General features: G+C 44.7%; 2 protein-coding genes across 3 annotated transcripts in view; both read right to left on the bottom strand.

Annotated features, from left to right (window-relative positions):
- Positions 1 to 11,287, bottom strand: part of LOC100910150 (uncharacterized) — a 28,717-nt gene extending 17,430 nt beyond the window's left edge. Inside the window, exons 1-3 of the mRNA NM_001416450.1 lie at positions 11,214 to 11,287; positions 7,651 to 7,685; positions 4,843 to 4,953 (exon numbers count right to left, since the gene is read on the bottom strand). Coding sequence (NP_001403379.1) covers positions 4,843 to 4,953; positions 7,651 to 7,685; positions 11,214 to 11,286 — 219 coding nt within the window. The 5' untranslated portion in view covers position 11,287. The remainder of the gene's footprint in view (positions 1 to 4,842; positions 4,954 to 7,650; positions 7,686 to 11,213) is intronic.
- Prrc1 (proline-rich coiled-coil 1) overlaps positions 9,540 to 13,191 on the bottom strand; it is a 36,996-nt gene continuing 33,344 nt past the window's right edge. The window contains exon 10 of one of the 2 annotated variants that reach the window (XM_006254746.4): positions 9,540 to 13,191. In XM_006254746.4, the coding sequence (XP_006254808.1) occupies positions 12,982 to 13,191 (210 nt within the window). In that variant the 3' untranslated portion in view covers positions 9,540 to 12,981. The other variant, NM_001033887.2, reaches the window with a different exon arrangement.

Genomic DNA, 13,191 nt, shown 5'->3' with positions numbered 1-13,191 from the left:
ATACAGGTACAACCTATGGTTTCCTACTGAAGGGACCCAATGGTGCCTGCAGGCTTGCATGTACAGAGGAGTTTCTGCTGAGTGGTCCCAAATCAGACCTTAGCCTATTGTCCCTGTCTCTTAGGTCTACCAGCCCTCATCTGCTGGCTGATGAGAAGCACAACTCCTGGCCCTGGAGCTCTTGGCCGCTGCATCCTGTATTTATGATGAGGTAGCTGGGGCACAGAGAGTTTTTGGAAAATCTCCAGGTCACACTAGTAGTAAGCCATGGAGCCAGGAAATGGACAACTGAGTAACGGACAGCCCCTATCTCTCCCTGAACCCAATGGTTTGACTACAATTCCCATGTGCCCATCAGGGTATGGTATTGAAAGTCTGCATACATGTGAGGCCTACGACGTCACATTCCAACCCATAATGTTCTGGAGATGCTGACAATGGTAACCCTGAGTGTCTGTCTATGTAGACTCTACTAGCTACCAAAAGGGATTCTAGTTGTTTTCATTCATTTACTTATTTTACGGATTAAACTAGGACCTGAGTATTGATGAACATGAGAACGGTGCTCTTGAATCGCTAACTCAGGCTTTCTTGGGTCTGTTGATACTTGGGTACATGGTAAGAGTCAGGGAAACGGCAGCAAATTAATATATATTCTTGCGATCTGATGAAAATCACGGGACCTTCAGGTCTCAATATTACTAGATTCTGAAGACAGCTGGAGTGCTCTTTCCCCTCAGTAGCAGAAGTGAAGTGAATAGAGACAGAAGTGGGAGAGTCGCCTTTTTTAAATAGTTATCTCCATTTGAAATTTGAAGATGGTGCGGATGAGGATGCCTAGATAGTTCATGTGCATCTGGCGCCCTCTAGTGACAGCATGCAGGTTCTTCAGCGGCAGTCTTCATTAAACTTGAAGCCACCATTATCTCTACCAGCCTGAGGAGAGATTCCAAGTGCAGGGCAGGTATTGGAACCGCTTTCTAATTCAAATGGCTGGATGTCCTGGATGTCACCTTGCATCCTGGAGTTTACAGGTTAGGGGTCCCCATGCTTTTGAAGTTTCACTTTTCTTTAAAAGGAAGGGGACTTTCTTGATGGTGTCTCTGGACCCCCTGTGGTAGAGCTGAGAGTTTCCAAGCTGCCTGGGGCAACTTAGATATGCTCCCCCAATTACCCAGTCCTCTCACCTCTTGAATACCAGAGTTCTCCAACATCCCACAAAGGCAGCCAGAACAAAATATGTACCCTTCGTAAGCCCAGGTCTTTTCAGGTTAGACAAGAACAAAGAGTATCAGTACAGAAGTATTCTCCACAGGAAACACTGCGGAAGCTTCCTCAGCCTGTGGCTGCACCTGTGTTGATGACCATCGCCACCCTCCTCGGGCAGAGGTCATGCTGTCCTCCCTGTTCCTTCTCCCCCTGTGGCATTACCACCAAGCTGCCTTCCATGTGTCTGTCTAGACACCATTGCTCCAATGTATCTTAGTCATTTCCCACAGAGAAGATTTTTTTTCCTCTCACAAACCAGATCCTCTCTTGCCTGTTACAGTGCTCCTAGCAAGTTTTCACAACATAAAACAAGCTGTTCTCTTTCCTGGCCACCTTATGAGAGACAAGATGCAGCGGGTTTCTTTCAGGTTCCCCTCCCCTTCCTCAGCACTCCACCCATGCTGTCCTACACTGACATATAGTTCAGTCTCTATATGGAGATCGCTGGCGCTCCTGTATCACATACAATGTCATCTCCAAGAAGCATCCCAGCCTCGTGGGTATCCCATGATCCTCCAGAGCACCATAACAGCACCACTGACAGGAGCCCCATCAACAGCTTTGTCTCCACTCAGTCCACTCCAGTGCAAATACCCACCTTATTTTTGCATACATCCCGGAGTTCCTGGCATGCAGCCCTTGTACATGCACACAGTCATATATCGAGATGCATATGTATGTCAGTTGGGATATATGTGTCTAACCTTGAACATTTATTTTATTTGCATTTATCAGTCAAAGCGCATGTTCAAGGCACTGTGGAAAGCACATGCGATTGATTCATTGTTTAACAGGACACGGTTTGAATCTTCCTTCCACCTCTTCCTAGCTGTGTGACATTAGGCCGCACAGAAACTCGGCCTTGGGTGTGGGCTTACAAAATGAGGTAATACTTAGCACTCATATAAGGTGAAACTAAATTAGACACTGTATGTAAAATTTGCGTATCTGCAAAGTGCAATGGAAGAGCAGTCCTCAACAGTGTATCGTACCACCAAATGCAGTTCTAGCTAACCACTGTATACCTGTATCTACCTAACTGTCCATGCATCTAATACTGCACATGCATACCTACACACAAAGGAGATTCACGGTGTGTAAAACTGAGGGTGAGGAAGCCCAGCGCCGAGCTCACAGTAAACAGATCTACTCTGCTTCGTTGTCCTCGTACACTTGTGCATTTGTACATTTTCATCTACGTTTGACATAAACTCAAACAATTTAAACTATGGGATGCTTATTCCATGGCTTCAAGTTACTTCACAAAAATGTGTCTACCGTGCCTCAGTTTCTACTGAGAAGCTTTGCTAATATGCCATTTCATCGTTTCCCCCTCTTGACTCCTATATGCACCAGAGCCAAGTCAGCTGGAAAAAAAAAACAAGAGTATGTAAGCAAAATAAACAAACTGCCACTTGCTCATCCTGTTTCCAAAACTCCTGCAGGCAACACACATCTCGCCTACCAAAAGCGGGATGTTGTGAGAAAGAGAGGCTTCAACAACAACCACAACAACAACACACACACACACACACACACACAGGGAGGCAGACAGACACACACAGAGACAGACAGACAGGCAGACACACACACACACAGGGAGGCAGACAGACACACACAGAGACAGACAGACAGGCAGACACACACACACACACAGGGAGGCAGACAGACACACACAGAGACAGACAGACAGGCAGACACACACACACACACAGGGAGGTAGACAGACACACACAGAGACAGACAGACAGGCAGACACACACACAGACACACACAGGGAGGCAGACAGACACACACAGAGACAGACAGACAGGCAGACACACACACACACACACAGGGAGACAGACAGACACACACAGAGACAGACAGACAGGCAGACACACCCACACACAGGGAGGCAGACAGACACACACAGAGACAGACAGACAGGCAGACACACACACACAGACACACACAGGGAGGCAGACAGACACACACAGAGACAGACAGGCAGACACACACACACACACACACACACACACACATTGTCCTCTTTTCCATAACATCATAGAGCAGTGCCTGGAGGGTAATTCACTGTCTTAAGGATGCCACAAGGCACAGAGGATCCAAAAAGGTACAGCCTATTGCCAAGTCCCAGCTGATGAGAATACTTGCTTCTACCCTTTAAAGCATTCAATATAAGCAAAGGAACAGGGGAAGTGACCTGGCCTGCTAATAAACTATTGCAAAGATATAAGAAGGTGGTACGAAGTCTAACCTCGCTCTGTTCTTGCAGTGATGAGCTTTCTAATTAGTGCTTCGACTGAAAAGCTATTTCAGGTTTTATGCTACACAAAATACTTAAGAATTAAAAATCCAAAATGCTTCCACATTTTCTGTGCCATTGTTCTTTGTATTAAAGAAACCATGGAAGAGGAAAAGCTTAGAAGGAATTTCCGGCTTCTGTGTTTGGCTTCGGGTGTTGGGATGCAGCTTGAGGAGGCTGGTTATACAAAAGGAAAATAAACTTAGAGATTTTGCTCTGGGAGAAAGCATGTATGAACAGCCTTCTCTTTCCTAAATGTATATAACAATATTTAAAACCCAGACCCAGAGAGGCATAATACACACTTTTTACATAAATATTAGCTGTTAAGTAAGGGATAATCATGCTACAGTCCACAGGCCCAGAGAGCCTAAATAATAAGGGGTGCTCAAACCAGGGGGTGCATGGATCTCCCCGGGAAGGGCAGATAGTAGGGACCAGTGGGGATGGGAACAGAAGGGACGGGAATGGAGCACTGGGAGTGAGGACTGGAACTGGGGGAACATTTCTGAGTGATGTAGAAATCTAGTACACTTGGAGTCTAAAAGGGTGACCCTAGTGAAGAGTCTTAGTAATGGGGGACACAGAGCCTGAACCAGCCTTCTTCTGTAACCAGGCAGTGGTGGGACTGGGACCAACACAGCCCCCAAACCTTCAACCTACAACTTGTCCAGCCTGCAAGATGTGCTGGGGCAATGGTGGCTCAGAACTTGTGGGTGTGGTCCACCAATGACTCGTCCAACTTGAGGCCCATGACATGATATAGAGCCCATGCCTGACACTACCTGGATGGCCAGGAACCAGAGAATGGATAGCCCAGAGACCAAGATAGAACTTAACACCACTGGTTTAAAAACAAAAAGAAAAGAAAGTCAATGAAATGATTCCTAATGATATTTTGCTACACTCACAGATCAGTGCCTAGCCCAATCATCATCAGAGAGACTTCATCTAGCAAGTGTTGGGAGCAGATGCAGAGATCTACAGCCAAACATTAGGCAGGGCTTGGGGGAATCCCTGGGAAGTGGGGGAAGAACTGTAGGAGCCAGAGGAATCAAGGGCACTGGGGAAAGACATCCCACAGAATCAGCCTAGTAGGGCTCATAGGGACTCATGGAGACTGGAGTAACACAGAGCCTGTATGGCGCTGCATATATTATGATTGCATAGTTTGGGGCTCTTGTGGGACTCCTAACAGTGGGAGTGGGGTTGTCTCTGACTCCTCTGCATGTTTTTAGGACCCTTTTCCTCCTAATGGTTTGCCTGACCCAGCCCTGATATGAGGGTTTGTGCTTAATCTTATTGTAACTTGTTATGGTATGCTCGGTTGATATCTCCCAGAGGTCTGCTCTTTTCTGAAGGGAAATGGAGAAGTGGACCTAGGGAAGAGGGAAGGTGGAGGAAGGGCCTGACGGGAGAGGAAACTGTGGTTGAGATTTAATGTATGAAGGAGGGAAGATAAGAAAAGGATGTTAAAAGGTACAGAGTCAGTAGTTCATAAACAAGTTAAAAGTAGAAATCCATTTATGAACAGGGATGGGGCCTTGAGTCACTTCCCCTCTCAGCCCTGGGACCCCATCTGGCTTGGACCAGTGCAGCTCGTGTGCCTGCTGCCAGTCTCTATGCGTGCTCGCCTATGCGTGCTCGCACACCATCCCTGATGTGTCTGGTCAGGCCTGTTTCCTTGACAATTCTATCGCCACTGCCACTGGCTCTTACAATTTTTTTGCCTCCTGTGCACAGGTCTTGAGCTCTTAGGAGAGGGGTTTGACAGAGCCCCCCTCTTTATGACTAAGCTGTCCAAGATCTCCCACTTTCTGCAAAGTGTCCAGCTGGGGGTCTCTGTAATTGTCCCATCGGATGCATGAAGCTTCTCTGATGGTGGCTGAGCAAGACACTGGTCTGTGAGTGTGGTAGAATGTCCTCGGGAGTCATTTCCTACCACACCCCACTAGCAGAACAGTGGTAGTTGGGTCTCTCCATGCCCGTGGTCTGTCTAGTGTTGGGTTTTTTACAACCTGAGCAGTGTCTGGCGTAGTTCCATCTCATGGAGTGGGCCTTAAATGCATTCAGATATTGGTTACTCATACATTTGTGCCAACTTTGTGCCAGCACATCACAAAGGCAGGTCCCCATCGTAGACTGAAGGGTCACAGCTGGGTTGGTACTTGCCCTTCCTTTGGCAGCCTGCAGAGTACCTTCCAGTACCTTGAACACTACTCAGTAGGGGTGGAGGCTCCAAGTAGGCACCAGATCAACTGCTCTGTGTTCAATGAGTTCCGTAGGTGTTGTCTTCGGGAATAGCGGCTTACCGTCAGTTTATAAAGAGAAACCAGTATCTTTGCCAAGAGCCTGTGTTGCATGGTTTTCATGGGACCTCTTTTGCCAACAACTCAGTTTCCTGACAGTGGATGCTACTTTTGGTGCTGAGAGATGTCTACTTGGGGCTTGCTCTGTCCTGTTATTTGGTGATTCCATTTAGATTTCTTTCATAGATGTACATATTTCAAGAAGTTCTACTGACCCAGAAGCTATCTCCAACTGATAATTATTCACAATGGAAAAATTAGTTTTCTCCGATATGATTTCACTGGTGATACAAGCCACACACAAGGGTAGGTAGGCCCTAACCAGCAGAAGATGGCCAACACAAAACAAACTCAATGGTATTTTTGGAAGGTTTTTATCTGGGTGTATTTTTTTAACTTACAGGTCTTTACATTTGTGTGTGTGTGTGTGTGTGTATATGTTTATGTGTGTGTGTCTGTGTGTGTGTCTGTGTGTAGTATGTATGTATGTGTGTGCATTATGTGTGTATATGTATATGTGTGTATATGTGTATGTGCGTGTATATGTGTGTATATGTGTGTTTGTGTATATGTGTGTGTCTGTGTGTATAAGTGTGTGTTGTGTGTATATGTGTGTTTGTGTATATGTGTGTGTCTGTGTGTATAAGTGTGTGTTGTGTGTATATGTGTTTGTGTATATGTGTGTCTGTGTGTGTATGTGTGTGTGTTGTGTGTGTATGTGTAAGTGTGTGTTGTGTGTGTATATGTGTATGTGTGTATATGTGTATGTGTGTGTATATGTGTGTTTGTGTATATATGTGTGTGTATGTGTCTGTGTGTATATGTGTCTGTGTGTGTCTATGTGTGTGTATATGTGTATGTGTGTCTGTGTGTGTGTATATGTGTCTGTGTGTGTGTGAAGGTGTGTGTCTGTGTGTATGTATGTGTCTGTATGTGTCTATGTGTGTGTGTATATGTGTATGTGTGTCTGTCTGTGTGTATATGTGTCTATGTGTGTCTGTGTGTGTGTATATGTGTCTGTGTGTGTCTGTGTCTCTGTGTGTGTCTGTGTGTGTGTATGTGTGTGTGTGTGTGTGTGTTTCTTGTGCTTTTGCTTTGGCTCTATTTTTGTTTGTTTTGCACTATGGGCTTTTTTGTTGTTGTCGTTGTTTTAGTTTTTTGGGGGGGGGAGAAAGAGAGAGAGAGATGGATTTGGGTGAGTGGGAAGGTGGGGAAAATCTAGGAGGAGTTAGGAGAAGGGAAACTGTAATCAGAATATACTGTATGAAAAAACTCATCATCACTAAAAATTAAAGTTATATAAAAAGTTTACTTCTTGATGTCACTGGAGAACATCCAGTTTTAAACTTAAATGTGATGCCTCAATATAAGCATATTTTATGGTTTCTCAGACTGCAGAACAAGTTATCCAAATGTTGTACGCAGTTTCCCACAAGCAGTTAATCTTCCAACAGCCTTTCAAACAAAAATGAGATCTCTGGGGTGATCTTATTTAGGTTACCCTAAACATAAGTATAAAATTAGAAACACAGTGAAGCAAAGCCCCGCTGTTGTTTGAATTGTTCCATCCCGCATGTGTTTGTAAGTTATTAGGTGTCCACAACTCTTAAGGAAATATCCAGGATATTGTGGAAAATGAGTTTACTTGGCAAGTCACATTGTGAGAAAAAGGCTAATGTCCATTTCAGTCACTTTAAGTGAAAATGTGGTAGGCAAATCAGAGGTCACAGTAGCATGATGGTGTTCAAGTTCCCTTCTGATGCTTACCCGGAATGCTGCTTGCTGCAGGTCTGTCCCCTTACCTGGAAGGAGAACAGACAGCTAAGACTCTCCCCTCTGTAACTTCCTCTTCATTCCCTGATTGGTTCTTTAACTGTGCTGCTTTTTACTTTTATGAGGTCCCATTGTCAATTGTCAGCCTCACTCCCAGGCAAATCCAGTCCTAATCAGAAAGCCCTAGAGCTGAACCCTGCAGGGTACTACTATGTTTCCTTCTAGCAGTTTCAATGTTTCCGATTTCACAGGAACACTGAATTCCTAAAACGCGCTCACTAGAAACCTCACTCACCATTCCCTGCATCTACAGCGTTGACTTCCCTGATGTTTGTCTGCCACTTTCATTTCTGTTGTCACATTTTCCCCACTACTCACCTCTGAAATGAAGGTGAAATGAATTTAATATTACTTTTCTTGGACCCTAAGCTGGTGTTATTGCCTATTGGCAAGTTTAACTCTTGGCAAAACAAAAACAAACGAAAATGACAAAAAAAAAAAAAAGGGACTCATATGTCTCTTGTCTTCTGGCAAGATTCCTCGCTAGCCTCTGACCCAGCTTTCCTATCCCCACCCAGTCAGCTCAAAACATAAATTTGCTTCTGCAAGTACAGTACAGAGCACACTTTAACAGTAGGATGTTGAAAAGGTTTTATAAAACTCTGTTACCATAACAAGACTTAAAAACCATCCACACATCACCTGAGGATATTCACAGCCACTCACAGCCACCACAGCTCAGATGCCCGAGATGTTCTTGGGTCGGTAAATGGAAAATAAATCTTTGGCCCATCCAAAGATGATTACTTTTCATAGTTAAATAAGAAAACCAAACCATGAAAATGCACCAGGCAACCTTCAGTAAGTGTCACTTAGAGCCAATTTAAACAGTGTCACAGATCTCAACTATGACATCCAGCAAAAAAGAGAAAAGAAAAGAAAAAAAAAACACTCCTGAGAATCATGCTTGCCCATCTGTAAGAGGCCTGGACTAGACAGGCAAAGCATTAGATTTTCAGAGCTGATACTCTGTCAATGACCTTCATGAACGGTGTGAACCACCCCAGTAATGGATGCTGGCAGTGACCTTCATGAATGGTGTGAACCACCCCAGTAATGGATGCTGGCAGTGACCTTCATGAATGGTGTGAACCACCCCAGTAATGGATGCTGGCAGTGACCTTCATGAATGGTGTGAACCACCCTAGTAATGGATGCTGGCAATGACCTTCATGAATGGTGTGAACCACCCCAGTAATGGATGTTGGCAGTGACCTTCATGAATGGTGTGAACCACCCCAGTAATGGATGTTGGCAGTGACCTTCATGAATGGTGTGAACCACCCCAGTAATGGATGTTGGCAGTGACCTTCATGAATGGTGTGAACCACCCCAGTAATGGATGCTGGCAATGACCTTCATGAATGGTGTGAACCACCCCAGTAATGGATATTGGCAGTGACCTTCATGAATGGTGTGAATCCTGGTAATGGATGCTGGCTTCGGTTAAGGATAAATACTTGTAGTGCCAGGTGAAATTCAAAACCTTTGTACTTTTCCCCCCAATTCACATTGCTGACCCTAACACAACCCTAAAATAAGAGAAGAGAAGGGCAGATCCGAAGGGAAAGCAGAAGCCACACCAGGTATCAGAGTTTCCCTCAGGAGCCCCTGACTTTCCCCATTACCTGTATCTCATGGGTCCTCTTTGCTCTGTACCCACCATGTTGGAACCTGGTGCATCCAGATGTTACAATTCTCCAGGAAAAAAAAAAAGGTGCTTGAAGTATGATACTTTGAGGCACTTGGTAACCAATTTAGACTCCAAAAAGAGTATGTGGTTTTCTGATATGCAAATTAGCATTTAAATCACTGCACACCTCTGAGAAATAAGTCAAAGTATTTATTTATGACATATTTACATACTTACAAAATTGATTTTTATCTAATACATCATTCTAGGCGATATCACAAAATGAATACAATATCCTAGGAAAAAAGTCTACACTTAATAATTTATGTTTAACACAGCAACTTTTACATCAGATTATCAATTTGGCTCCCCAAATCATAGTCCTATTTAGTTTTCCTTCTTTTTTCTCTTTTTGCAAATTAAGAGTAAACTAAAGGGCGAGTTGAAGTAATTTAGTTGACCCTGAGTAAGAGCTAATTTGCATAATTCAGAATAGGTGTACATTACGTGCTTTCGTTTCTTTTCTTACAAGCCCACATTTACCTCTATCTAAAGACTGAGGAGAAACTTAATAATGAGAGAATCAGAAAACTCCCAGCTTCTAAAACTTTGCCAGCTTCAGAAGTCTGTGGTGGTACGGAGTGCTGGGCTCTGGCTTCAGGTAGAGGGCTTGCCTAGAGTAAACAAGACTCTCAGCTCCACGTCCAGCACTATCATGAAGAAAGCCAGAGCAGAGGCAAGACAAGAAAAAGTGAGCAGGACCTTGGAACTGAACAGTCAAGCAAGCCTGTGAGATGGATGTTAAATTATTTTTCCTCTGACAAAAATAAATTAAAACAAAAACCCAATAATCTGGAGTTCAAAACGAGAAACAAAAATGTCACAAAAAACACTACAACCAACCATGGCAATGGTGACAAACAGTCACATGATTTTTCCTGAAAGGCTTGAAAAAGGCAAAGCCACCCACAAAGTCTAAAACCGTCAGTGTGGACGCTACACAAAGACACGTAGAAAGAGAAAAGTACACAGGACAGAAGGGAGGAAACGAGGCTGTTGGGCTGGCTGGCCAGGCCTAGGCGCCACCACCGACTCCTGGGTGAGCCACAGGAGAGACAATCAGCACTTGCTCTTCTGATTTAGCAGAACCCGAGGATGACAGAAGAAAAGCCTGTGCAGTCAGCCCTGCCCTGACAACTTCCAACCCTCGGCTAGAGGAAACTGTCTCAGAGAGACCATGAGAGATCAGACTAGTTCCCAAAGGCTTCCATCCACCCTTCACCCTTCCTTCTCCCCTTCTCACAGAAGGCAGACTAGGCAACTGGTAATATTTGATTTCAAACAAGCCATCGCATAAGTCGGCCGCTGTTACTTGAGGACTGAAGGCAAACCATCACCCAGTGCGATGCCTCCTGTTCGCCCACTAGGATGGCCTCTAAAACAGTGGCTAAGCTAGTGCAGACTCAGTTACACAAGGAAGGGAAGAACAGGGTGCCTTCAGGATCTGCCTTCAGAGTACATAAACATCGTCATCCAGGCAACGCCCCATCGAATACTGTTACACAAGGACAGCCTTTCATCCCCCCATCATGTGAGTGTGCGCTTGTGTGTACCAGAGACTGACCGCAGGACCTGACATTAGCTGGTGTTCTGTCACAGAGCTACATCTCCAGACCCAAAGGACAACTTTTAAAGCCAGAGCCCAGCAAACAAGAAAGGCCCCTGCTTCTTAGGCATGAAGAAGCCAGCGGAAGTACTGAGGCTACGTTCCCCTGGGCTAGGTGCACCACAGGAGCCACGCACAGCAGTGTGTCTTGCCTATCTAAGCAAGCAACACACACAGTGTTTAGATATCAACACATACCCACCTCAAAAGTAAACTTCTCCTTCTGTAAAAGTAGCAGAGATGGCATCATTACTGAGAAGCCGTGCGCCATGGCAGGCACACTGCACATCCAGTGAGAGAAGTGAGTGCTGAGACTTCTAACCCTAACACCTACAGAACTTCGTCAACACGGAAAGAAAGTTAAATTACATTTACATATAAAACTGTCATCAGAAAGATATCTGAATTGCATATATAGAGCTCAAGTAAGAAAAAAATATACTTAACTTTGACTTAATCCCCAAATGGTATAATACAGGGTGTCTAGGAGGAAAAGGCATTCACCAACTGCAATGGATTAAATAAACAACATTGAATATAAAATCTTCCCATTGAAAACATCTCTAAGAAATAAAGGCAAAGGGGCACAGTTAGGAACATCAGACTGCATAAGGCAGACTAAGAAATAACCTCGAATCTACACATCCCAGCCAGATAACATCCCAGCACGGATGGGCACACATCCCCTGAGCCCCCAAAGCACACAGTTGGGGAGTTACTGGCAGTTTGTGGCTTCTGAGGAAGGGACAGTCAAGGTTCTCTGAGGGTGGCGCCTCACATTTATCTGGACAATACAAATCGGACTTGGTGGGGTGGGGAAAATAAAGTAAGACAGGAACGGGAGCACACGGTGGGAAAGAAAGAGTTAAAGGAGGGGTGGGAGGCAAACTTATCAGAAAACATTGATGAGATTCTCAAATAATCAAAAAGAAGTAACTTTAATTGAAGAAAATGCATACCATCCCCAAAGAGGGGGTCCCTCTTCCAGCTTGGAGGGCAAATGGATGCAGAACAGCTGTTGTGAGCGCTGACCTGTGGAAGTGCTAAGGCCATTATGTAAGTAACATGGGGGAGAGAGTGCTGGAGAGCCGGTCAGTGGGTGAGAACACAGACAGCTCTTCTAAAGCAGTCAAGCTCCTCCCAGCACCCGCAGGGCAGCTCACAGCCCTCTGTGACCCCAGTCCAGAGCTCTCCTTGGGCAAGAGCTCCTGGTCTCCTTGGGCACTGCACATGCGTGGTACACAGCCGCACAGGCAAGCAAACACCAACATACAAAATAAAATAAAAAATTTAAAACACGAATACATTGCTAAGGTATACTTGATCTGCCCTTTAGTTTTTAGATAGTAATGAAAAAATAAAACATTATTTTCTGATGCTCATAATACAAATCTGTAAAATAGCAAACTTTAAAACAAAAGAGAAACAAGTATAACTTCCAAACTATACAGGTATATGATGACAAAAAATACCCATTCTGTTAATTTGGCCCAAATTCTGTAAAACACGTCAAGCTGCACCCCCACCTCAGGAAGCATGTGAGGTCCGCTGCTGAGCATGGCTGAGGCATGTGCAGACACAGATGACAGGAGACAGCCTTCACGAGACACTGAACACACACAGACCCCATCACATATTAAGAAACCAGAAGAGTCAAGAACAAATCATCAAATACGTGAACTTAGATCTCCACTTTACAAATTAGGTATACTGAATAGTGCTGTAAATATATTTGTGTATGTTTTTTGAGAACCAGGATATATAAAATTATGACAGTAAAAAGAGGATCTATTTCTTTGTTTTACTGGAATGACATTGTACCTTTATTTAAAAAAAAAAATTTTTTTTAAGGACTGCAGCCTATAGGACAAATGTAAAAACTGTTGGATTCACGGAAGCTATTCAGTTTCCTCTGACCTGGAGCCCAGGGTGACAACGGCAAGTCTCCGTGTCCCAGCAGCTGGTCTCACAGGGGCCTGGGTGGCAGGCGCTGCTTATACATGCCCGCCAAAGCCTTGGCTGCACTGTAGATCATCTGGCGGCGAGACATGCCAGTGAAAGCCAGGTGCCAATCAGTCCGGGTGACGTTTAGCAAGCTCTTTTCCAGGACTTCACCCACGGTTACCAGAAGGCCTGACCACCTCAGATTGTAGTCCTGGGGAGTCAGGCTTTGTGC

This window comes from Rattus norvegicus, chromosome 18, assembly GCF_036323735.1.
Source record: "Rattus norvegicus strain BN/NHsdMcwi chromosome 18, GRCr8, whole genome shotgun sequence".
Classification (NCBI taxonomy): domain Eukaryota; kingdom Metazoa; phylum Chordata; class Mammalia; order Rodentia; family Muridae; genus Rattus; species Rattus norvegicus.
This window is presented reverse-complemented; position numbering and strand designations above follow the sequence as displayed.